This window comes from Leucoraja erinacea, chromosome 2 (assembly GCF_028641065.1).
Source record: "Leucoraja erinacea ecotype New England chromosome 2, Leri_hhj_1, whole genome shotgun sequence".
In the NCBI taxonomy this organism is placed as follows: domain Eukaryota; kingdom Metazoa; phylum Chordata; class Chondrichthyes; order Rajiformes; family Rajidae; genus Leucoraja; species Leucoraja erinaceus.
Genome location: NC_073378.1, coordinates 123,888,416 through 123,914,070, shown reverse-complemented (window position 1 = coordinate 123,914,070; position 25,655 = coordinate 123,888,416). Strand labels below are relative to the sequence as shown.

The 25,655-nt window shown below is 45.2% G+C and overlaps 1 protein-coding gene across 1 annotated transcript in view; it reads right to left on the bottom strand.

The window, feature by feature from the left end:
• svila (supervillin a) overlaps positions 1 to 25,655 on the bottom strand; it is a 350,280-nt gene that overhangs the window by 145,962 nt on the left and 178,663 nt on the right. The window contains exons 9-12 of the mRNA XM_055665020.1: positions 21,622 to 21,705; positions 4,408 to 5,292; positions 3,836 to 4,006; positions 717 to 751 (exon numbers count right to left, since the gene is read on the bottom strand). Coding sequence (XP_055520995.1) covers positions 717 to 751; positions 3,836 to 4,006; positions 4,408 to 5,292; positions 21,622 to 21,705 — 1,175 coding nt within the window. The remainder of the gene's footprint in view (positions 1 to 716; positions 752 to 3,835; positions 4,007 to 4,407; positions 5,293 to 21,621; positions 21,706 to 25,655) is intronic.

Sequence of the window (25,655 nt, the reverse complement as noted above, 5' to 3'; positions counted from 1 at the left end):
TTGTACCTTCTCTCAGTGACCACGTGGGTTTTCACCGGGTGATCCGGTTTCCTCCCACACTCCAAAGATGTAGGGCATAGCATTCAGGTGAAATGGACAAAGTTTAATGGGCCTGTCCCACATGCGATTTTTTGAGGCAACTACAGGCGACTAGCTTGTCGCCACATTTGTTTGCCGGGAGTAGTCTCCTCAGTCGCACGAAAACGTCGTAGCGCCTTTCTCACCGCCACTAAATTTTCAACATGTGACAGTGGGTTTGAACCTGCGTGGGTTTTTTCCGAGATCTTTGGTTTCCACCCACACTCCAAAGATGTACAGGGATGTAGGCTAAAAGGCTTGGCGTAAATGTTAAATTGTCCCTAGTGTGTGTAGGGCGGTGTTGATGTGCGGGGATCGGTGGTCGGAGTGGGGGGGGGTGGTTTGATGGGACTTGCTTCCGCACTGTATTTCTAAACTAAACTAAATCCTCATAAAATAAATGAATTACTATCGTTTTTACAATTACAACAGGTAGAAAATCAGGGTCCAGTCGATAAATAATCTGACAATTTGAATTTAGAAACCAGCAATTTGAAGGCATACTTTTTAAATAGTGTTCAACATGCATGACTCATGTCCACATAATCCAACATGCATATAACATTAAAAACATCGAACAATATTATTAATGCTCATTCACTGAGTCGTGCTATCATGTAACAAAATGCGATACTTGCCTTCAGTAGTTTCCATTTGTGCAATAAGATTTGGCCTACAAGAGAAAGATAACAAATTACTTTGTAAAAGTGGTCAAAGTCATCACCCTCCCCTGCATTGATGCAGAGAAGCATGCCAGAAAAAATGCTAAAATCCAAATTAACAGTTTATGCTTGAATAATTTTGCAACAGTGAATACAAACTCCGATTAAGTTCTATTACTAAACTTGTATCCTAGATATTTATGTTACACCTCTGATGTGATGTGCGATTAACTAATGTTCCACTGATAACTTCACATCGTCTCCAATGAATGAAAGTCGTTGGCGTTACCGAACCACATGGCAGTCGCAGTATTTACAGTGCAGGAACAGGCCCTTCGCCTCACAATGAATGCGTTGACCATGATGCCAATTTAAACTAATCCCATTTTCCAGCGCATGGCTGATATTGTTTCTTCAGGGACCTGTCCAAAGGCCTTTCAAATGTTGCTGTTGTATCTGCATCCACCAACTCCCCTGGCAGCATTTTCCAGGTGCCTAACAATCGTTTTGTCGCAAACATTTGTCTCACAAACCTTCTTCGAACTTAGACACAGAATGCTGAAGTAACTCAGGCGGGACAGGCAGCATCTCTGGAGAGAAGCAATGGGATGAAGGGTCTCGACTCGAAACGTCACCCGTTTCTTCTGCTGCCTGTCCCGCTGAGTTACTCCAGCATTTTGTGTCTATTTTCGATGTAAATCAGCATCTGCAGTTCCCTCCTACACCTTCTTCAAACTTTCTCCCTTTCAGCTTAAATCTTTGCCTCCAGTATTTCTCATATCCACTCCAGGAGAAAGACAGATGATCCACCCAATCCCTGCTTCTTGTCATTACGCCATTCTATCAGGTCACTCCTCAGCCTCCGAAGCTCCAGAGGAAGCAATCCAGGTTTACCCAACCTCTCCTCATAGTTGGTGCCCTCTAATCCAGGCTTGCCCAACCTCTCCTCATAGTTGGTGCCCTCTAATCCAGGCTTGTCCAACCTCTCCTCATAGTTGGTGCCCTCTAATCCAGGCTTGTCCAACCTCTCCTCATAGTTGATGCCCTCTAATCCAGGCTTGTCCAACCTCTCCTCATAGCTGGTGCCCTCTAATCCAGGCTTGCCCAACCTCTCCTCATAGTTGGTGCCCTCTAATCCAGGGACCGTCCCAGTGCATCCCCTCCAAAGTTCCTTTCAGTAAAACGGAGAGCAGAACCACAATATACTCCAAACAATGTGGCCTAACCCTAATTTTACACAACTACTACTGCATAAGGTCATAAGGGACAGGAGTAGAATTAGGCCATTCGGCCCATCAGATCTACTCCGCCATTCAATCATGGCTGATCTATCTTTCCCTCCTCACCCCATTCTACTGCCTGCTCCCCATAACCCCTGACACCCGTACTAATCAATGCCTTAAAAATATCCACTGACTTGGCCTCCACAGCCGTCTGTGGCAATGAATTCCACAGATTCACCAGCCTCCGACTAAAGCATGGCATTGCATCATTTATGCTTAAAGCTCTGACCAATATAGGAAACTATACCATATGCCTTCTTTACCACCCTATCTTCTTGCGTTACCACTTTCAGGGAGCAATGGACTCGGACCTCAAGATCCCATGGTACCTCAATGCTTGTAAGGGCCCTGCTATTTCCTGCATACTTCCCTCTTACTTTTAACCTCCCAAAGTGCAGTGCCTCACATTTGTACTAATCAAACTTCATCTGCCATTTGACTGCCCATATTTCCAACTAATCTCCACCCTGTGGTGTTCTTTGACGATCTTTCTCGCTATCCATAACTGCACCAATCCGAGTCATCTATCACTCAAAAATATCATAAATATAGTATAGAAGCTGGGATGTAATGTTAAAATTGTACAAGGCATTGGTGAGACCAAATCTGGAGTATGGTGTACAATTTTGGTCGCCCAATTATAGGAAGGATGTCAACAAAATAGAGAGAGAGTACAGAGGAGATTTACTAGAATGTTGCCTGGGTTTCAACAACTAAGTTACAGAGATAGGTTGAATAAGTTAGGTCTTTATTCTCTGGAGTGCAGAAGGTTAAGGGGGGACTTGATAGAGGTCTTTAAAATGATGAGAGGGATAGACAGAGTTGACGTGGACAAGCTTTTCCCTTTGAGAATAGGGAAGATTCAAACAAGAGGACATGACTTGAGAATTAAGGGACAGAAGTTTAGGGGTAACATGAGGGGGAACTTCTTTACTCAGAGAGTGGTAGCGGTGTGGAATGAGCTTCCAGTGGAAGTGGTGTCGGCAGGTTCATTGGTATCATTTAAAAATAAATTGGATAGGCATATGGATGAGAAGGGAATGGAGGGTTATGGTATGAGTGCAGGCAGGTGGGACTAAGGGAAAAAAGTTGTTCGGCACGGACTTGTAGGGCCGGAATGGCATGTTTCCGTGCTGTAATTGTTATATGGTTATATGGTTATATGATAGTGTGGTCAAAGACCTCCAGTCAGAATAGCACCTTTCCACCACATCACTCGGCTTTCTGCGGCCAAGCCAATTGTGAATCCAATTTACCAGGTCTTGATGGATCCTATGTGCCTTAATCTTCTCGATCGGCCTATCCTGTAACATTCGACTGGTTCCATGCGTTCCATGTAAAATACATCCACTACTACACACACCTTAATCATCTTTATCACCTCCTCAACAAACTCAAGCTTATAAGACATGACCACCCTCCACAAAAACCACTGTCCATGAGAAGTCAATGGCTTCCCAAATGTCTTATTTGATCGCTAATCGATAGAAGTGGTCAAAATACCACCGTCTAGAATATTTTCAGTTTCGCAATTTTACCGCGCACTGGAAACTGGACAAAAACGTAGCCAAATTTTAAAAAGATACAATTTCGGACGGAAAGAATAGTTCAAGTCGTGCACTCTAATACTGAATATTTCTGCGCAATACCCTTTATTATATATTGCACATTAATCAGGGGGCGGTAAACTAGACTGCGGCATGGTCACAAACTTATATGACGGCAAGGGAAGCAGACACAAAAGTTAATCTCATGACAAAGACAAAATGTGGAAAATATTCATTTAGAATTTACACACACACACCAGCGTACCTAGCTGTCTCCTGTCGCTCTGTTGTAGTTATAGGCTGCGTTCTAAACCTCTCAGAGGTCTTCCTATTCTCACCATAGGAAATGTAACGCCTTGGTCGACGAGGAACCTTCTCCATATCAGCGGGGGTGGCCAAATCAAGGCCCGATGTTATTAAGTCAACATTAGTTTCACTTTAAGCAGAGGAAAGAAAATGCACAGGAGAGAAGGGAGAGGCAGGACAAGCAGAAGAGAGCAACCAAGGGAAAGGAAAGACAGACAGAGAGAGAGAAAAAAAGGAAAATTATAAAAGAGCCTCACAATGATACTCCCATAAGTGATAACACCGCACCACATGCTAAAACCATGCATGGTAGTTAGCACACGTAGCAACTACACAGTATTACAATTTGCACAGGCCAGCAACAAGCAAAGTGCAATATTAACATTTTAGCTGACTATATATTTTTATTTTTTTTTTTTTTTAAATGGTTGCAAGCTAAAGCTCAAGTGTTTCTTGCAAATTCAACTTCGAAACCGGCATCAGCACAAGTGTTGAAGCAAAAATAAAATCAGCATTCAAAGTACCACCTACAGGTCCTGGTTTCTGCTGGCGTTGGCCGTCTCCAGAAAGGCACTCCGTAATCTGGCAACGGATACCCTCGTGTCAACAGAGCCGGCGTCACCACCGAGTTCGTCGGCATTGATGCCCTGATGTCCTTCACTGTGTGGAACCTCCACACCCAGTCCCGTCAAATTGAGTTTCTCAATGGACACACTCCGGAGCCGAGCCATCCCTCTTTCAACATCTGCATGCGATTTCAACGCTGACAACTTCTGAATGGACATGGCTTTCTCACCCCTCTGTGTAGCGTCGAGAGGTCTATTCCAGTCTTTGGAAAATGGTGGAGGGTGATATCCTGGTTTGTCGGACAGCTCTGGCACAATGCTAACGGGCTTGTGAAGAGGAGGTTTTTGAAAAGCCGTCTTCTCATCTTTTCTTCCCAGGAATCTCTGCGAATGTACAACTCTGGTGTCGACGACGGCGTCTTCAAGAACCTTTTCTTGTTTGCGAACTTGGGACGGTAAAACTGCTTTGCGGCTTTTCAGCAAGTCTCGAGTGCCAACAGACTCGTCCAGCTTTGGATCGGACCAGCGAGCAGGACCTCCAAATCCCATGATGTCTGCCTGGTCAGTTCTTGCTGAAAAGTTAATAATGCCTGGCACGCGATTGCCAATTCTGCTGGCTCTGTACTCTTTAGTCATCACATTCGTACCATCTATGGGATCAGTCGACTGAATAAAGATCGACTGGTGGACTGGACTAGGTTTATTAACTGTGTTAACAGTTGGAGGACCTGGCACGAGGGAGATGTAACGAGCTGGCGTTTGTTGAGGTCTTCCTTGAGTGACTTCTTTGACTACATCAGGGCTGCTCCGAATCCCTTCCTCCTTCAACTTTCTTTCTCTAACTTTTACTCTTGAGAGAAAAGGAGGAAACCACTCATTTATAATAAAAAAAGAACAGTCCCCTTTATTTATTCAAGCTCACCCTTAAATACCAAAGACTACAGCACAATGTGACGCAAATAGCAAAAATGTCAAATAGAACTTTAGGGGAAATATGAGGGACTGCATATTTATTTTTTCATATATTTGTTGATTTAACAGGAAGGCACAAGGGACCCGATAACAGGAAGGCAAAAGGGGTTGTCCCACTGCAGCAACCTAATTGGCGAGTTTAGGAGAGTTTGAAAAAAATGCCGTTGAAGACCTCCTTCGACTATGTAGAAGATCTCCTTCGACTATGTTGAAGACTAGCTTCGGCTAGCTTCGGGAAAATTGGACATCAGATTCAGATTCAGATTCACTTTTAATTGTCATTGTCAGTGTACAGTACAGAGACAACGAAATGCATTGTCATCGAATAGTGGAGAGTGAAGACGACCTCCTTCGATCTCCTTCGACGCTGTTGAAGACTACCTACTACTATCTATGACTACCTTTGATTACCTTCGACTACCCTCGATTACCTACGACTAACATGCCGACCTACTACGACCTACTTCGACTAAACCTACGAGTAAAAAAAGTATCGATTTTTTCCATGGCGACCTTTTTTTACTCGTGGGCATTTTTCAACATGTTGAAAAATACGCCGCGACCTAGCTGAGGCCTCGAGTACGCAGGAGAGTTACAAAGACCTCCTAGGAACTCGTGTCGACCATGCTGCGAGTATGAGTCGAGGGCAAACTCTTCTGAACTCGCTGACTAGGTCGCCGCAGTGGGACAGACCCTTAACGTAAACCCCAGAGAATGAACAGGTGATAACCAAGCTGATGGGGAAATGTTAGCGCACACTTTCAACAAAAGGATATTCTACACAAGCCGCAGTTGCATCAGATTTCCCCTGTCGATTATTTGACAAAGATCTTTTGTTTTGCGTACTGCTCGATCAGCCAAAAGACACACTTTAGGGTTGAAAACAATGAAGATTGCGTATTTTTCCCAATCTGTGTGTGTGGAACAAGTCAGTTAAGGACGAAAGGAATTTGGGGTAAAAATTGAACAACACATGCATTTTAAGAATGAGGTTTTTCTGCAGTGCCAATGTTATTTACTAGAATGTTGCCTGGGTTTCAACAACTAAGTTAGAGATAGGTTGAATAAGTTAGGTCTTTATTCTCTGGAGCACAGAAGGTTAAGGGGGGACGATAGAGGTCTTTAAAATGATGAGAGGGATAGACAGAGTTGATGTGGACAAGCTTTTCCCTTTGAGAATAGGGAAGATTCAAACAAGAGGACATGACTTCAGAATGAAGGGACAGAAGTTTAGGGGTGATATGAGGGGGAACCTCTTTACTCAGAGAGTGGTAGCGGTGTGGAATGAGCTTCCAGTGGAAGTGGTGTCGGCAGGTTCATTGGTATCATTTAAAAATAAATTGGATAGGCATATGGATGAGAAGGGAATGGAGGGTTATGGTATGAGTGCAGGCAGGTGGGACTAAGGGAAAAAAAGTTGTTCGGCACGGACTTGTAGGGCCGAGATGGCCTGTTTCCGTGCTGTAATTGTTATATGGTTATATGGTTATTGTTCAGGTCTGCCAAGATATGCTGCAACCTGTAAAAAGAGTTGCCTTCAATAATACCCATTCCAAAACGAACAATCGTAAATGCTGCACGCCTCATTTTAAGATTTCTGGTTTTTAGCCTTAAAATGGCTCATCTTTGGAACTCATCTTCCTCCAACTCTTCACACTGTATCATATTGTCCTTTCACAAATAAATATCAGAGAAAATATTTCACATGGCTCACACTGCTTTAGATCAATGAAGCCATATCTAATGTACAGTAGTTTTTATGTGTAGGAAGGAACTGCACATGCTGGTTTAAACAGAAGACAGACACAAAACCTCTAATTTCCCTTTCCCTTGACCCTCAGTCTGAAGAAGGGGCCCGGCCCAAAACGTCACCTATTCCTTCTTTCCAGAGATGCTGCCCGTCCCACTGAGTTACTCCAGCATTTTGTGTCCATCTTCGCAAACAGGTTGTTAATTGGGTTATGAAGAATCTTAGCTAGAAACTTCAAAAGAGTTGAACATTAAAGCAAAATTACAGCGGCACGGTGGCACAACGGTAGAGTTGCAGCCTTACAGCTCTTGCAGCGCCGGAGACCCGGGTTTGATCCCGACTACCAATGCTGTCTGTATGGAGTTTGTACATTCTCCTCGTGACCTGCGTGGGTTTTTTCCAAGATCTTCGGTTTCATAGAAACATAGAAATTAGGTGCAGGAGTAGGCCATTCGGCCCTTCGAGCCTGCACCGCCATTCAATATGATCATGGCTGATCATCCACCTCAGTATCCCGTACCTGCCTTCTCTCCATACCCTCTGATCCCCTTAGCCACAAGGGCCACATCTAACTCCCTCTTAAATATAGCCAATGAACTGGCCTCGACTACCCTCTGTGGCAGAGAGTTCCAGAGATTCACCACTCTCTGTGTGAAAAAAGTTCTTCTCATCTCGGTTTTAAAGGATTTCCCCCTTATCCTTAAGCTGTGACCCCTTGTCCTGGACTTCCCCAACATCGGGAACAATCTTCCTCCCACATTCCAAAGACATACAGGTTTGTAGCTTAATTGGCTTATGTTTGTATACTTGGTATAAGTGTAAATTATCCCTAGTGTGTGTTGTCAGTGTTAGTGTGCGGCAATCACTGGTCGGTGCGGACTTGGTGAGCTGAAGGTCCTGTATCCGCGCTGCATCTCTAAACTAAACTAAAGCGATTTTTAACATTCACTGCTACAAAAATGAAATACCTCAACACAACTGAATAGCTTTTTGTTAATGACAAAGGGATTGGAAAGGGAGCATCATATGGCGGGAAGGTAAAGGAGTATAATTGATTTAACCTACACACCAGCGAGCTAATCAGTTTACTGTGCTAAATTATACCATGCATAGCATGTGGAGTTTGATTTTTTAATGAACAATTCATTGATAATTATACAACACATTTACCAACATAACATAACTTTTGTTCCATTTTTGCGCAGGCTTTAAAAATGAAAGGTTGACGGTTCAATTTATTTTGGAGGTATGCAAGGAATAGATACAAATGCATGTAAATATTTTTTTTAAATGTTTTGATTGAAAACGTGTTTAAAATATAGAAAAAAAGACAAAATGCTGCAGTACTCAGCAGGTCAATGGCCAGAAGGGATAATATTGTGTTATTTTATTTGGAATGCCAGAGGTTGAGGGGAGACCTGAAAGACGTGGGAGAAAACGCAGAAAACGCACGCAGGTCATGGGAAGAACGTACAAACTCCGTACAGACAGCGCCCGTAGTCGGGATCGCACCCGGGTATTTGGCGCTGTATGACAGTAGCTCTACTGCTACACCACCGTGCCGCCTTAGAATAGCTGTTTCCAGTTCTACAGGTTAGAACTAGATGGACTTCAAGGATAATCCAACACAGGAAATGCAAATAATTGTTTAACACTATTCTGGTTAAATCATTAACTGACCAGCTGATTTTTTTACCTTTTTAAAACAAAATCACCATGGGGTAAACAGATAAATAAGGACATTTTAAAAGATGCACAACTCCACTTAGAAATCACACCATTCATATAGCATGTTTAAGAAAGAACTGCAGATGCTGGAAAAATCGAAGGTAGACAAAAATGCTGGAGAAACTCAGCGGGTGAGGCAGCATCAATGGAGAGAAGGAATAGACAACGTTTTGGGTCGAGACCCTTCTTCAGACTGATGTCGAGGGGGCGGGAAGAAGAAAGGAAGAGGCGGAGACAGTGGGCTGTGGGAGAGCTGGGAAGGGGAGGGGATGGAGGGAGAAAGCATGGACTACCTGAAATTGGAGGTCAATGTTCATACCGCTGGGGTGTAAACAGCGCAAGCAAAATATGAGGTGCTGCTCCTCCAATTTGCGGTGGGACTCACTCTGGCCATGGAGGAGGCCCAGGACAGAAAGGTTGGATTCGGAATGGGAGGGGGAGTTGAAGTGCTGAGCCACAGAGAGATCAGGTTGGTTATTGCGAACCGAGCGGAGGGAGTGATGGGCGAAGCGATCGCCAAGCTCACGCTTGGTCGCGCCGATGTAGAGAAGATGACACCTGGAACAGCGGATACAGTAGATGAGGTTGGAGGAGGTGCAGGTGAACCTCTGCCTCACCTGGAAAGACTGTTTGGGTCCTCATATAACATGACAATTTTTTTATCCTTCCAGTGTGTCATTTTTAAAGCAATGATGTTATGGAGGTTTAAAGGAATACAGCATCTAGATTCCATTTACTACAAAGTTTTTCAAAAATTAGCTTTTAACACTCCATTTATGTAAAACAGTAGTGTGTAACACATACTGTTAGAGACAGTACGAAACTCAAAGATCTGTGTTATTTGCGGCAAGACACAAAATGCTGGAGTAACTCAGCGGGACAAGCAGCATATCTGGAGAGAAGGAATGGGTGACCTTTCGGGCCAAGACCCTTTAGTTTAGAGATAGAGTGCGGAAACAGGCCCTTCGACCCACCGAGTCCGCACCGACCAGCGATCCCTGCACATTAACACTATCCTACACACACTCGGGTCAGGTCGGGAGGAGTTCCCCCCGCCACGGGTACCATGTAATCCCGTGCTACCTGCTCCATGGTCGGATAGTCGACGACTAAACTGTCTTCCCCACCTGGTTTACCAGGTGAGGAGGGGGCTGTGGACCTCCAGCAGGACCAAAAACAAGGGCGGATGAGCTTCTAGCGAGCCAACGGCCAATAAACACTTCAGTAGAAGTTGCGATCACTGTCGCACGTAGCATTGTAAGGAGTGATGATAAAGCACACACACCAAAATCCTACACTTCCAGCGGCGGAGGTCCGCAGGAACTGGAGGACAGAGATGTGTGGTGCGTACGTCACCGTTCCCGTCGGAAATGTTTACACACACGAGGGACAATTTACACATATACCAAGCCAATTAACCTACAAACCTTTGGAGCGTGTGAAGAAACCGAAGATCTCGGAGAAAACCCATGCGGTCACGGGGAGAACGTATAAACTCCGTACAGACAGCACCCGTCGGCGGGATCGAACCCGAGACTCTGGTGCTGCAAGCGCTGTAAGGCAGACTTTTAAGAATATGTGGCATACTGTCTCGGGTAGGGAAGGACCAGTGATTAATGATCTAATTAATTAATGTACTGAAATCATTTCTCTGACGTCAGCCTTCCAGAAAACTCGAGACACAAACATAAAGGAAAATCTTGGATCTCAACTGCTTTTGCTGATGCATTGCCCATTACATACACATTGCTGCAGGAAAGCTCTGTGGCTATTGCTCTTTTGAAGACTGTGCATTCGGGCATTTTCAATTTTGTTCTACCACAATGGTATATTTCAAATGCTGCAATATTTGGCCATAGTCCTTTGAAACAGAGTTAAGCAAGACAAAGTGGACAAGAGCTGGCATCTTCCAGATCAGTTTTCATCATAACAAGTACACCAGGACAATTCTATGTGGTTGCAACATTTTACAGAAATTAAACATTATTCCCCTTCTGATAAAGACTTGGTTTTATTTATTAAATTACATCGTGCAACTTTGAAAGTTTGTCAAATGAGGTGAAAGTTGTGTAAGACAGAATAGTACACTCCTTCATGAGATGAAATGTAAGGAATTTGATCATGAATGGGTGAAACTAAAATCTTATCAGTAGATTTTCCAGAAGCTTCATAAAGGGGCATGGAAACTGGGAGCTGTAAGGTCACAGATGAACTTGTGCGTTGAATCCACCTTCCTGCCCAAATAGCAGCTGTGCTTCTAAGGAAATTCAGCGAGATGAGAGGATGGGCGGCCATGGTGGCTAAGCGGCAGAGTTGCTGCCTTACAGCACTTCGAGCGCCAGAGACCCGGGTTCGATCCCGACTACTGGTGCTTGTCTGTACGTTCTCTCCCGTGACCTGCGTGGGTTTTGTCTGAGATCTTCGCTTTCCTCACACACTCCAAAGACGTGCAGGTTTGTAGGTTAATTGCCTTGGTATAAAATGTAAAAAGTGTGTCTCTCTCTGTCGTGTCTCTCTCTCTCTCTCTCTCTCTCCTCTCTCTCTCTCTCTCTCTGTCTCTCTCTCTCTCTGTCTCTCTCTCTGTGTCTCTCTGTGTCTCTCTGTCTCTCTCTGTCTCTCTCTGTCTCTCTCTGTCTCTCTCTGTCTCTCTCTGTCTCTCTCTGTCTGTGTCTGTGTGAGTGTGTGTGTGCGCAGGGATCACTGGTCGGTGAGGACTTGTAGGGCCGAAGTGCCTATTTCCATGCCTGTTAAATAATCATCACTGTGGGTAGATGGAAAATAATGAGCTCAGGCAGAACATGGACCTGTTGAGATAAACATTTGAGCTGCAATGTTCTCTGCACTCCAGTGGCAAACCAAGATACTTACTTGGTCACCGACCTGAAAAATGTTGCAACTTGCAAGGGAGGCTTTGTTGAGAAAAAAATATAACTTGCTGGGGAATACTACAAACACTATTGAAAATAGTTATGGAAAGAAATGTAGAATGTAGCCAAATAACAGAGCCTTGGCTCCAGAAAACAGTTTTCTTGCAAAATTTGGCATTAGGCTAGGTCTGCATAAAACAATAGCATTAAGATCGATGCCTGATAATCAAGTGTCTTGTGTTTAATCAAATATTTTACTGAAATGTTCAGCTCACGTCTTTATGGACCAGTAATTTTCGCCAATTAACCCGAATTGCAAAGTGGACTTGGCCTTTACATTGCTCTCCCACTATCTCTGTTTCAAATACTCACCATGAATTGCTTTCAGTATTGCATTATTTGTATTTTTGTGAAACAAGTCAAAGGGATAGCGGTATCAAAGATAGACACAAAAAGTTGGAGTAACTCAGCGGGACAGACTCTGGAGAGAAGGAGTGGGTGTTATTTTGGGACAAGACACTTCCTCAGAACTGTTATCCAAGATAACAAAGATAAGCTCTAAATACTTTGATGTCTCTCCAACTTTACTCGTTACAGTCATAGAATCTTTGTTTAGTTTAATTTAGAGATACAGCACAGAAACAGGCCCTTCGGCCCATCGTGTCCACGTTGACCAACGATCCCCGCACACTAATACCATCCTACACTCACTAGGGACAATTTACATTTACACCAAGCCAATTAACCTACAAATCTGTATGTCTTTGGAGCGTGGGAGGAAACCGGACCACACGGAGAAAACCCACGCGGGTCACGGGGAGAACGTACAAACTCTGTACAGACAAGCACCCGTAGTTAGGGTCAAACCTGGGTCTCTGGCGCTGTAAAGCAGCAACTCCACCGCTGCGCCACCGTGCCGACCAAATGTCATAGTGTGGAATCAGGCCCTTCGGCCCAACCCGTCCATGCTAACCAATTCCAAACAGAATTTGCGCGGGAATTTACAATTCACACGAATCTATTCCTGTTTAATTGCAATCCCATTTTCCAATCATGATGTTTGGCTCTCTATGCATGGATTCATAAGTCATTCACCGTGGAAACATTTCTCTTAATCTCGAAAACAGGCCAAATTGGGAATACGTACACTAACAGGCATGACTGCCTCCAGGTACACTGTGCCCCACAACATCTCCCACATCCCTGATTGTTAGTTGAGTTTCGAGATACTGCGCGGAAACAGGCCCTTCGTCCACCGAGTCCACCAACCAGAGATCCCCACACACATTAACACTATCCTACACCAGGAATATTTTTTACATATATACCAAGCCATTTAACCTACAAACCTGGATGTCTTTGGAGTGTGGGAGAAAACTGAAGTTCTCGGAGAAATCCCACGCGCAAACTCAATACAGACAGCCAGCACCTATGGTCAGGATCGAACCAGTGTCTCTGGTGCTGTAAGCGCTGTAAGGTAGCATCTCTACCGCTGTGCCACCATGCCGCAGTGTTTGAAGCTCAGATTCCAGGTCATCAGTTTTGAAACTGAATTCCTCATGCAACCAGCATTTGCTGAAGATGTGGTCACCAGGAACCAGAGTGGTGTCCACCAGGAACCAGAGTGGGGGTCCACCAGGAACCACAGTGGGGGTCCACCAGGAACCAGAGTGGGGGTCCACCAGGAACCAGAGTGGGGGTCCACCAGGAACCAGAGTGGGGGTCCACCAGGAACCAGAGTGGGGGTCCACCAGGAACCAGAGTGGGGTCCACCAGGAACCAGAGTGGGGGTCCCCCAGGAACTAGAGTGGGGGTCCACCAGGAACCAGAGTGGGGGTCCACCAGGAACCAGAGTGGGGGTCCCCCAGGAACTAGAGTGGGGGTCCACCAGGAACCACAGTGGGATCCACCAGGAACCAGAGTGGGGTCCACCAGGACCCAGAGTGGGGGTCCACCAGGAACCAGAGTGGGGGTCCACCAGGAACCAGAGTGGGGGTCCACCAGGAACCAGAGTGGGGGTCCACCAGGAACCAGAGTGGGGTCCACCAGGAACCACAGTGGGGGTCCACCAATAACTAGAGTGGGGGTCCACCAGGAACTAGAGTGGGGGTCCACCAGGAACTAGAGTGGGGGTCCACCAGGAACCACCAGGAACCAGGGGGGGGTCCACCAGGAACCAGTGGGAGTCCACCAGGAACCAGAGTGGGGGTCCACCAGGAACCAGTGGGGTCCACCAGGAACCAGAGTGGGGGTCCACCAGGAACCAGAGTGGGGGTCCACCAGGAACTAGAGTGGGGGTCCACACCACCAATAACCACAGTGGGGGTCCACCAGGAACCAGTGGGGTCCACCAGGAACCACAGTGGGGTCCACCAGGAACCACAGTGGGGGTCCACCAGGAACCAGTGTGGGGTCCACCAGGAACCAGTGGGGGTCCACCAGGAACTAGAGTGGGGGTCCACCAGGAACCAGAGTGGGGGTCCACCAGGAACTAGAGTGGGGGTCTACCAGGAACTAGAGTGGGGTCCACCAGGAACCAGTGGGGGTCCACCAGGAACTAGAGTGGGGGTCCACCAGGAACCAGAGTGGGGGTCCACCAGGAACTACAATGGGGGTCCACCAGGAACCCACCAGGAACCACATCATGCAGCTGCAGTGCATCATCTGATTCTGCATCCCTACTTGACTTAATCCCATCAAATCCTTTTTTAATCTCCACTATCTGCTCCGCCTCCAGTCTTGAAACTGACCCGCCTGCGAGCTCAGCACACCTTTCTGCAGCTCTGCTTGAGCCAAAGCCTCCGTTTTCTGTTTTCTCATTGTCTGTAACACATGCTCACCTGGCCCACAGCTAACAACGGCGTTTCCTTTATGATTGTTACTTTATTTGCCTATCTTTCATTCATTTGTTCTATATCTCTCTAATTCGTCTATATCTCTCGTTTCCCTCCCACCTGACTCAGTCTGAAGAAGGGTCTCGACCTGTTCTCCAGAGATGCTGTCTGACCCGCTGAATTACTCCAGCTTTTTTGTGTCTATCCTCAGTTCTGCACTTGGCCTTAACATGGCGTCGCTGCCAAAACAGTCCCTCAACTCTACCTTCCAACCTTCTTATCGATCGATCTGTTTCTTCCTTAGCTAATCGGAAGCCTGCTTCTTTCATTTTCCTGCCCATTCATGGAAAAAAATAGGATTATTTTGCCGTGTTTTCCGGCCGATTTTTAAACATTGATGATTCTCCTGTCAAAATGACTGATCATACTCTCTATCCCCGATTTCTAAGGTGGATAAATACCCTCAAGAGTATTTCTAGTGTGTGGTCGGATGTTGTCAGGATTTTGGGATCAGTGACCAAATGCCTGCAATAAGCACAGTAAACCCTCGTTTTAATGGACCCTTTTATAACGGATTTTGGTTACAGCGGTCGGACCTGCCGACGCCATCCCGATTCTCACCGCCTCCCCATCCCCGGCATCTGACCCCACCGGTTGACATGGCTGTTGTTGCAGCTCATGTTGTAGCCTCTGAGGACACCAGTTTCTTCAGGCCGTCGCCACCTACAGGACGCTCTGGGTCACTGTGGGGCTCCCTCTCTTCCCACCAGCTGCCGTTGCATTCTGTCGGCCCGTCGCTTTGTCCACCTGGCCTCTCCTCCCCCCTCCCTCCCTCACTACCATCATCATCTCCTCCTCCTCCGCCAAACGTTCTGTCCATGGGGCATCTCCCCAACCCCCTGTCACAATTGACCTCGCCTTGTCCAATTGGTCTGTCCATCCGGCCTCTTCCCCTCCCCCTCCCCCCCCCCCCCCCCCCCCCCCCCCACCCCCCCCACCATTGCCTCCCCCTCCTTCAACACTGCAGTCACCAACAATGCGTTATGATGGTGAATGAAGTCCTTGTTTAGAGATACAGCGCGGAAGACCCACCAGCTCCGCGCCGACCAGCGATCCCCGCACATTAACACTGCCCTGCGCTCACTAGGGACAATTTTCTTTCTTCCATTTACCAAGCCAATTAACCTACAAACCTGTACGCCTCTAGAGTGTGGGAGGAAACCGAAGATCTCGGAGAAAACCCACGCAGGTCATGGGGAGAACGTACAAACTCCATACAGACAGCGCCCATAGTCGGGATCGAACCCGGGTCTCCGGCGTTGCAAGTGCTGTAAGGCAGCAACTCTACCGTTGGGCCTCCGTGCTGCCCTTGTGTAGGAAACAAGAGGCCCTTTGATGGTGGATAAGCCCTTTCACGGCATAAAGGAGTTGGCATTTTGTGTCAATTTACCAGTGTTGCTGCTACATGTTTATACTGTGTCAAAACATTTAATATTCTTACCCTTGAGAATTATATTCTACGCCCTTTGCTCTATCTATTGTACTTGAATTTGAACTGATTGTATCTATGTACGGTGGATCTGATGTTTGGCTGGCCTGCAAAACAAAGCTTTTCACTGTACCTGTGATAATTACCACACATGATAACAATAACCAACCACATCAGGCATTTCAGCCATTGTTTCTCTTCTCAGTGACTTCATTTTGTAAAGAACCTGGAAAAGCAGCAAACCATTTTCTCTGATTGCTATCCTCAATCTTCCAGGAAACATGAATTGAAATCTCCCAAGAGGGATGATTACGCATACTTTTGTCTTACAGAACTCTCTTTAGCATACAGCAAGAAAGGGACAATTTTGGAAGAGTTTCAGATTATGCTCCAATTTTAATATATGGCTTAAAATCAACCTAGAATTAAAGAAAATGCATAACATTGATTTGATATTTCTATCAAGGGCCAATTCTTCCAGTCGAGGTTTATACAACGGTAATTAAAGCCATATGTGTAGAAAGATGCTGCTTTAGGAAGACACAAAATGCAGATAACTCAGCTTTACACCATCTCTGAGAGATAGGGAGTCACAAAGACCCTGCCTGGAGTAAAGCTAACAGCGGATGTCTCTCTACAGGCGGCATCTTGCCCATGGAAAAAGAAGGATGCAGGGAGTCAAATTATGAATATGACAAGACCCTCTCCTTATCAAGGACCCCTATCAAATCACAACATCTTCTGATTACTTTGGGAAGAGGTGTCAGCTCAAAACCAGCAGGATCTACACAGCTTCTTCGCACAGTCATAGCGTGGTCCCCTCCCCAAATCATACGCCAACACATCTAACCTTCGGCCAGCAACCTTCCAAGCCCATGTTCGACTATGTCTGTTTTTAGTTACATTTTTAATTTTAGATAATTTTTAATTTTTTTAAGCTATATGTATTGATTCTGTTTTTATTAACCACACTGATGGGAACTGATTGAGAAACATTTTTTTCGTTTCATCTGTGTATGTAAGTACTTAGTTAAAATGACATCAAAATATACTGAATACTGGATACAGAATACTGAATATTCTTTTGTTTCGACATTTTCCAATCAGGATTCAGGTCCTCGGTCTGAAAAAGGGTCTTGACCTGAAACGTCAACCATTCCTTCTCTCCAGAGATGCTGCCTGTCCCGCTGAGTTACTCCAGCATTTCGTGTCTCCCTTTGGCGGTTAAAGCCACCTGACATGGATTGGTATGATTCCCATGATTTCTCAGCACAAAAGTTGGATTTGGAAGAGGCTCCATTTTGGGCCCAGTGTAGAAAGACAGGCAACAAGGCATCCACTCGCTCTACAGAGTTTTAATAAATGAGCTGGAATGCTCCATGTTCTTTGTTTCCTTGAAGTGAAACAAGGTGACTGCATTATCGGAAACCAATCCAAAAGTTGAGGCTGGCAACTAATGAAACTTGAGTTATAAAATACAATGAAATTCAGACTAACCCATTAGACCTGCAATAAGTTGTAATGCAAGTTATCAAGCTGTAATATAAATTAAATGATGAAAAATTGCAAGTAATTAGGGAATTACAATTGAAAACATTGAAAATAATATTTTGAGTTTAGTTTAGAGATACAGCCCACCTTCGGACACCGTGTCCGCACCGACCAGCGGTCCCCGCACATTACCATCCCTGTACATGACACACACTGGGGACAATTTACACTGATACAAAGCCAATTTACTAACACAGCTGCGCATCCTTGGAGTGTGGGAGGAAACCAAAGATATCAGAGAAATCTTCACGAGGAGAACGTACAAACACCCGTAGTCGGGATCGAACCTGGGTCTCTGGCGTTGCAAGCACTGTAAGGCAGCAACTCTACCGCTGCACCACCATGCCACCCATTCTCAGAAGTTAAACATTTCTATTGAATACCATACAGTGATCACAAATGTTAATAGAACACATATAAGATATTACGCCAGATGATTCCTTGCCGACTCTCTGCAACCACAAAGACACACCGTTGACTCATGGGTGAAAGGGTGATGGGTGACCTCTCACGCTCTGTAACTACGAATTCTGTACGCATCTGCTATTTCTCCGATGGTCTACCAAATTCACTCGAGGAGTGACGCAAATACATTTTGAACATCTTTCATTCATTTGTTCTATAATCATCGTCTCTATCTCTCGTTTCCCTCTCTCCTGACTCTCAGTATGAACAAGGGTCTCGACCCGACCAGAATCGTTACCCATTCCTTCTCTCCAGAGATGCTGTCTGGCCTGCTGGGTGACTCCAGCATTTTGTGTCTATCACTGAATCGAAGTTGATATCACTCTCAAGTCTTCAAGGACAGATATATAGTCAACATCACTTATCAAAGCACTGTACTGTTACTGTACACGGGTAGACTCTGGGATAGAAGGGAAAATGACATGCAAGGGTTTAGTTCAGCTGCCTACACATATTTTAAGGTACCATCACAGACAGATGGTTGTAAGATAAATCATCTATGTCAGCAGCTAATGATGTCAAAAATTAAGAAGGGATTTAGTTTAGTTTAGATAAAGTACGGAAACAGGCAAAGGGTGCAAGAATCATACGAAGATTGATGCAAATTGTATGGACCAAGATTTAGTTTAGCTTGGAGATACAGCTCGGAAACAGACCTCTCGGCCCACCAAGTCCGCACCAACCAGCGATCCCCACACATTAACACTATCCTACACACACTAGGGACAATTTACACTTATACCAAGCCAATCAACCTACAAACCTGTACGTCCTTGAAGTGTGGGAGGAAACCGAAGATCTCGGAGAAAACCCACGCAGGACAAGGGGAGAACGTACAGACAAGCACCCGTAGTCAGGATTGAACGCGAGTCTCCAGCGCTGAAAGGCAGTAGCTCTAGCAGGAAGACTAGGGTGGGGGAGGGACAGAGAGAAAGGGAATGCACGGGTTACATGAAATTAGAGGTCAATGCTTATACCACTGGGGTGTAAGCTGCCCAAGTGAAATATGAGGTGCTGTTCATCCAATTTGCGCTGGGCCTCACTCTGACAGTGGAAGAGGCCCAGGACAGAAAGGTCAGTGTGGGAATGGGAGGGGGAGTTAAAGTACTTGGCAACTGGGAGATCATGTTGGCCTAGGCGGACAAATTTTCTATTCTGACCAAGGTTCTAGGAAACAAAACATTGATTGTTTCTTTCCCAAAGATGTCTGCCTGACCCGCTAATCATTTTCAGCATTGTTTTTATCTCCGATTTTTAGCACGCACAGTTCTTCGGATTTTCATTCACTTTCTTCACCGCTGCCAAGGGGAGCAATGGATCAACATTTCCTTCATTCTCCCCGTGACCTCTCCAACAAGCAGACTGTGGCTTAGCGAGTTCCAAAATGGCCGACCGACTGGGCATATCATGTACAGTAGGCGTTCTGCCTGCTGAAGCAAATGATCTAGTCAGCAGATTGAATTTGATCAGGCCCTGGTCACATTCCACTACATATACCTGACCTACAAACTATAGGCAGCCTTGCATGTGCAGGTTGAGCAGCATTAGCACCACAGCAACCTTGTTCCCGAATGCGCTCCTTGGAAAAATCGCTTGTGGGTGGCACAACCGTAATTTTGCTGCCTTACAGCGCCAGAGACCCGGGCTCGATCCCGACTACGGGTGCTGTCGGTACGGAGTTTGTACGTTCTCCCCGTGACCTGCGTGAGTTTTCTCCGGGATATCTGGTTTCCTCCCACACTCCAAAGGCATACAGGTTTGTAGGCTAATTGGCTTGGTAAAATTATAAATTGTCCTTGGTGTGGGTTGGATAATGTTGGTGAGTGAGGATCGGCGTGGACCCATTGGACTCAAGGGCTTGTTTCCGCGCCGTATCTCTAAACTAAACTAAAAATATTGTATCTAGGTTGATATTTTCAGCCCTTTTTATACATTTAGCAATCTGCATCTGTTAATCCAGTACTGAAGAAGGGTCTCCACCCGAAATGTCACCTATGCCTTTTCACCAGATATGCTGTCTGACCTGCTGAGTTATGCCCCTGTCCCACTTAGGAAACTTGAACGGAAACCTCTGGAGACTTTGGGCCCCACCCAAGGTTTCCGTGCGGTTCCCGGAGGTTGTAGGTGGTTTCCGGAGGTTGCAGGTAGTGGAAGCAGGTAGGGAGACTGACAAAAACCTCCGGGCACCGCACGGAAACCTTGGGCAGGGCACAAAGTCTCCAGAGGTTTCCGTTCAGGTTTCCTAAGTGGGACAGGGGCATTACTCCAGCTTTTTGTTTCCATCAACATTGAAGATCTCTCTTGCGTGAATATGTTCAGTTTATAGTTCCCGATACAACCAATGTTACATCAAAAACATTTTGAGGATTTCTAGTGTATCCACACCAACCCAGATCGGTAATTAGATTCTCCTTCTCATAAAAAGCGTAGCAACTTCTAGCTTTTTGTTTTCTAGCTCTAAGTAATTCACGGCTCAGCAGTTGACCAAAATATCAGATGAGTTAATCACGAAACAAATTCAGCATCAATCAATACATGTGTAGGAAGGAACTGCAGGTGCTGATTTAAACCAAAGACAGACACAAAATGCTGGAGTAACCCAGCGGGGCAGGCAGCATCTCTGAAGAAAAGGAATAGGTGACAATTCGGGTTGAGGCCCTTCTTCAGACTCAGTTCTCAGTCTTGAGGTCTAAGATTGAAGAAGGGTCTCAACCTGAAACATCACCCATTCCTTTTCTCCAGAGATGCTGTCTGACCCGCTGAGCTACTCCAGCCTTCTGCGCCTATTCTCAGCATCATTACATACCTGATTTGCACTGTAAGGATTTAGTGAAGGCATATGACAACTGTAGATTAAGTTGCATCTCCAACCAGCATGTGAGCATCTGCAGTTCTTTGTTTTTATCAGCGACCAACTCAGTTGAAAGCAGTGTGGTTTACACAGCAATGATCACAACAAAATGGCCAGTGTACCATTTAGATGGTTGACGAAAATGCGACTGGGAGCTGTAGAAGGTTTTTTGTTATCCACCGTTCAGATTGTAATTAGTCATGCACACCCAAAACATTAATTATGGATAGTGTAGGAAGGAACTGCAGATGCTGGTTTAAACCAAAGGTAGGCACGAAAAGCTGGAGTAACTCAGCGGGACAGGCAGCATCTCTGGAGAAAAGGAATATGTGGGTGTTTCGGATCTGAGACCCTTCTTCAGACTGGGACTCAGGGGAAAAGGAGATGTGGTCGGTGATAGAGAGAGAGAAATGTAGACCAGATTAAAGCAAAAAAAAGTAACGATGATTATGGAAACAAGCCATTGTTAGGTAGGGGCAAGGTGAAAGGTTATGGAGGTACAGGGAGATCAGTAGAGCATGTGAGGTTCACAGACAGATCCTTGTAAAGGCGTGACGTCAAACCAATGTGAGATGATGACACACAATGGGTCTGATGAGTATTATAAGTATCAGATGTTGATGATTAAGATACATCACACCAGAAATGATAAAATGCCACATTCAACGGTACCTGGATGGCCAGTTGATGAGAGATGGAGTCTCGCCATTGGAATCTCTCTGTAGATACCACTCATTCTTTACTTTCATTGTATTGCTACATGGAGGCATAGCAGAGACAGCACAAGTCAATTTGCTGCCAGAATTCCATTCCTGCAGGTACCTTTACCGACTATAGACCTGTTAACCATCATGTCCTCACACCTTTGCTTAGTCTGCCCGGACCTACCTGATCTCCAGGTTGCCAAACATTTTAATTCCCCTTCCCATTCCCACACTGACCTTTCTGTCCTGGGCCTCCTCCATTGTCAAAGTGAGGCCAAACGGAACAGCACCTCATATTTCACCTGGGCAGCTTACACCCCAGCGGTATAAATATTGATTTCTCTAACTTCAAATCACCCCTGCATTCCCTCTCTCCATCCCTCCCCCGCCCAAGTCATGCCAGCTTTAAAGTCGTCTTGTTGAGTCTTATTGTCTGCAACTCGTTCCCATCTAGCACACAGCTAACAACGGCCTGTTTCCTTTATCATCGTTACTTTTTTGCATATCTTTCATTCATTTGATCAATACCTCTTCACAGCACCATCAATATCTCTCATTTCCCTTTCCCCCAACTCTCAGTCTGAGGAAGGGTCGCGACCCGAAACGTCACCTATTCCTTAGTCTTAAAAAGCAAGGAGTTGTGACCACTATCTCGAAAATTCTTCTTCGGCCCTAACACCAATCACCTGGACAAGCTCGTCCCCCCAATGCAAGATATTGAACTATCAATGTCAGAAAGCAAACATTCAAAGACAGCAGTCAGCCATTTTTGGATCTCAATTAAACCACTGGCTTCGGGATCAAGTGCAAGTTTAGATTTAGACATTTTGTTTATATATATATATTTCATTGAAGAACGTTGATCATTTGGATCAGCAAGGCTGAATGGAATGGAAGCTGGATCTAGGTATAGACAAGAGAAAAAAGGATGAGGTAAATTTGTACATCGATGAAAACACAAAAGAAAGCCAAATATTTTCTGTACCTGTGGAATATTAATCACCGTTATAGATGGCTGCACCAAAAAGGGAATAGTCAGTGGAAAGACCCAATGTTTTGAAACTAATTCAGACAAAAAATAAAGTTTTCTCAACAGCATCCAGAGACAAAACTTTGTTCCAACTTGTTTCTTCACCAAGAAAGCACCTTTTACATCTCGTGCAGGAAGGAACTGCAGATGTTGGTTTAAACCAAATGTAGACACAAAGAGCTGGAGTAACTCAGCGGGTCAGACAACATCTCTGGAGAAAAGGAATATGTAATGTTTCAGGTCGAGAACCTTCTTCAGATTCTGAAGAAGGGCCTCATACCAAAACATTACCTATTCCTTTCCTCCAGAGATGCTGTCTGACCTGCTGCGTTACTCCAGCTTTTTGTGTGTGTCTTTTACATCTCGTTGCATTCACAAGCAAATGCAATCAACTTTAATGCCTCAATATGCCCTACTGTGTGTGAAAGGTATATCGCTGCTAACAATTAATTAAATCATTACTGCAGATGTCTTGAAATTAAAGTTGGCACAATCTTTCTGCGTTCGCTGCCTCGGAGTTTTGTGACTCTAAAGATGTCAAAACAGTGCAAGTTTCAAAGAAAATATGATTTAGATTTTATGGCTCAGGAAACAGAACACTTTTTACTTCAGTTGATTTTCTTTCAAACAATTGGGAAAAAAAAACATTGACATCAATAGAATGTGAATGCAATCAAATAAGGCATGATCGTAAAAAAAAAAGAGGCATCGTGTATTTTAATATTACATTTCAAAGTAGGTTCTTATGACTGGGTTATACATGAACAAACAGAGATGGAACTGAGCTCCCTCTCTTTACTGCGGTTTTGGGTCTGAAGAGCTCTCACTGTTCACAACCAAATGGTAGCAAGTGGTTTAATTTGCTTATAGATATAAATTATCTGTGATTTTTTCTAAGACATATGTAACGGCCAAGTTGGCAGCGATTAGGCCACACACATAATTATAGACAATGGACAATAGGTGCAGGACTAGGCCATTCGGCCCTTTGAGCCAGCACCGCCATTCAATGTGATCATGGCTGATCGTCCCTGATCAGTACCCCGTTCCTGCCTCCCAAATTGAATGATTTGGGATTTTGTACAAGTTTTGAAGCAAGCGGTAGGGAATAGGGGATAGGAAAGAGAATGCAAACTTGTAGCAAGCCAAGGGAAAGTCTATTCCAATACGTTTGGAAGCATGAAGTCTAGTCTAATTGTGAGCAGATAAATAAGAAAACCTGCAAAATATTTGAGACCAAAATTATACGGATAACGGAAGAAGACAGACACAAAATGCTGGAGTAACTCAGCGGACAGGCAGCATCTCTGGAGAGAAAGAATAGGTGATGTTTCGGGTCGTGACCCATCTTCAGACTGAGAATCGTGGAAGAGAGATAGAGATATGGAAGGGTAAGGTGTGAAAATGACAGATCAAAACAGCTGATGCTCAAGGAAATGTAGAATGGTTCATTGTTGGCTGAGGGGAAGGTGACAACGAGGCATACAATCAATCAGGAGGACAGTGAAATTTGTTCTGTCGTTCTCACACCTTGCCCTTCCATATCTCCAGTCTTCCTCCCCCCCGACTCTCAGTCTGAAGAAGGGTCTCGACCCGAAACGTCACCCATTCCTGCTCTCCAGAGATGCTGCCTGTCCCACTGAGTTATCCCAGCATTTTGCATCTGTATGCGAGTATGCGCGGCGAGAAGTAATGCGATAACAGCACAGAGGTAAGGTCGTGTTTGGAGTACTGTGTACAGTTCTGGTAGGCCAGCTATAGGAAAGACGTCATTAAACTGGAAAGGGCGCAGCGGAGATTTACAAAGCTGTTACACGCACCAGAGTGCTTAAGTTGTAAGGGGTTGGATCGGTTCTCAGAAGGGAGGAGGCAGAGGAAACTTTATAGAGGTTTATAAAATCATGAGGGGCATGGATAAGGTGAATGGTCACAGCCTTTTCCCAAGTTAGGGGAGACTAAAACTAAAAGGAATAAGGAGAAAGATTCCCCCCCTCTCTGCACCCCCCTCCTTCTCCTTTGTTCAGTTCAGTTTATTGTCACGTGTACCGTGGTACAATGAAAAGTTTTTGTTGTGTGCTAACCAGTCAGCGGAAAGACAATGCATGATTACAATCGAGCCATTCACAGTGTGCAGATGCATGATAAAGGGAGTAATGTGAATAACGTTTAGTGCAAGCTAAAGCCCGACAAGTCCGATCACAGATAGTCTGAGGGTCCCCAATAAGGTCGATTGAACCACAGTTTGGTCAGTTTTAAAATTATCATTACATTCTTCCTATAGCAAGGTGACCAGAACTGTACACGGTGCTCCAAATGTGGCCTTACCAACGTCTTATACAGCTGAGGCATGACTTCCCGATTACTCTACTCAATGCCCTAACCCAAGTTACTGCCATATTAGAAACACTGATATTTTTAGTTCAGAGATACAGCGTGGAAACAGGCCCTTCGGCCCACTTAGTCCGCGCCGACCAGCCATCATCCCGTACACTAGTACTATCCCACACACTTGGGACATATCTTTTTTTAACCAAAGCCTATTTAGCGCACAAACCTGTACGTCTTTGGAGCGTGGGAAGGAAACCGGAGCACCCGGAGAAAACCAACGAGGAGAACGTACAAACACCGTACAAACAAACACCCGTAGTCGGGATTGAACCTTTGGTGCTGTAAAGGCAGCAACTCTACCGCTGCGCTACCGTGCCACCCCAAGCACTTTACGGTGCCGCTCGGCTCCACCTTTCTCTCTGTCAGACATGATGCTCCTTCACTAGAATCACTGCTCAATACGATTAGATAATGTACACAGCTCTTACAATAATTGGGACGCGATCAACAGCACTTGGCCTGGACCGTCAAACCACTTAGCCAGCAGCCGACTCATTGAAGCAATTCTGCATTTCAGAAAAGAAATGGGAATCCTTTGGGAATCAGTAAATATGTTTCACAAGCTGGGCACGTGAATATATACA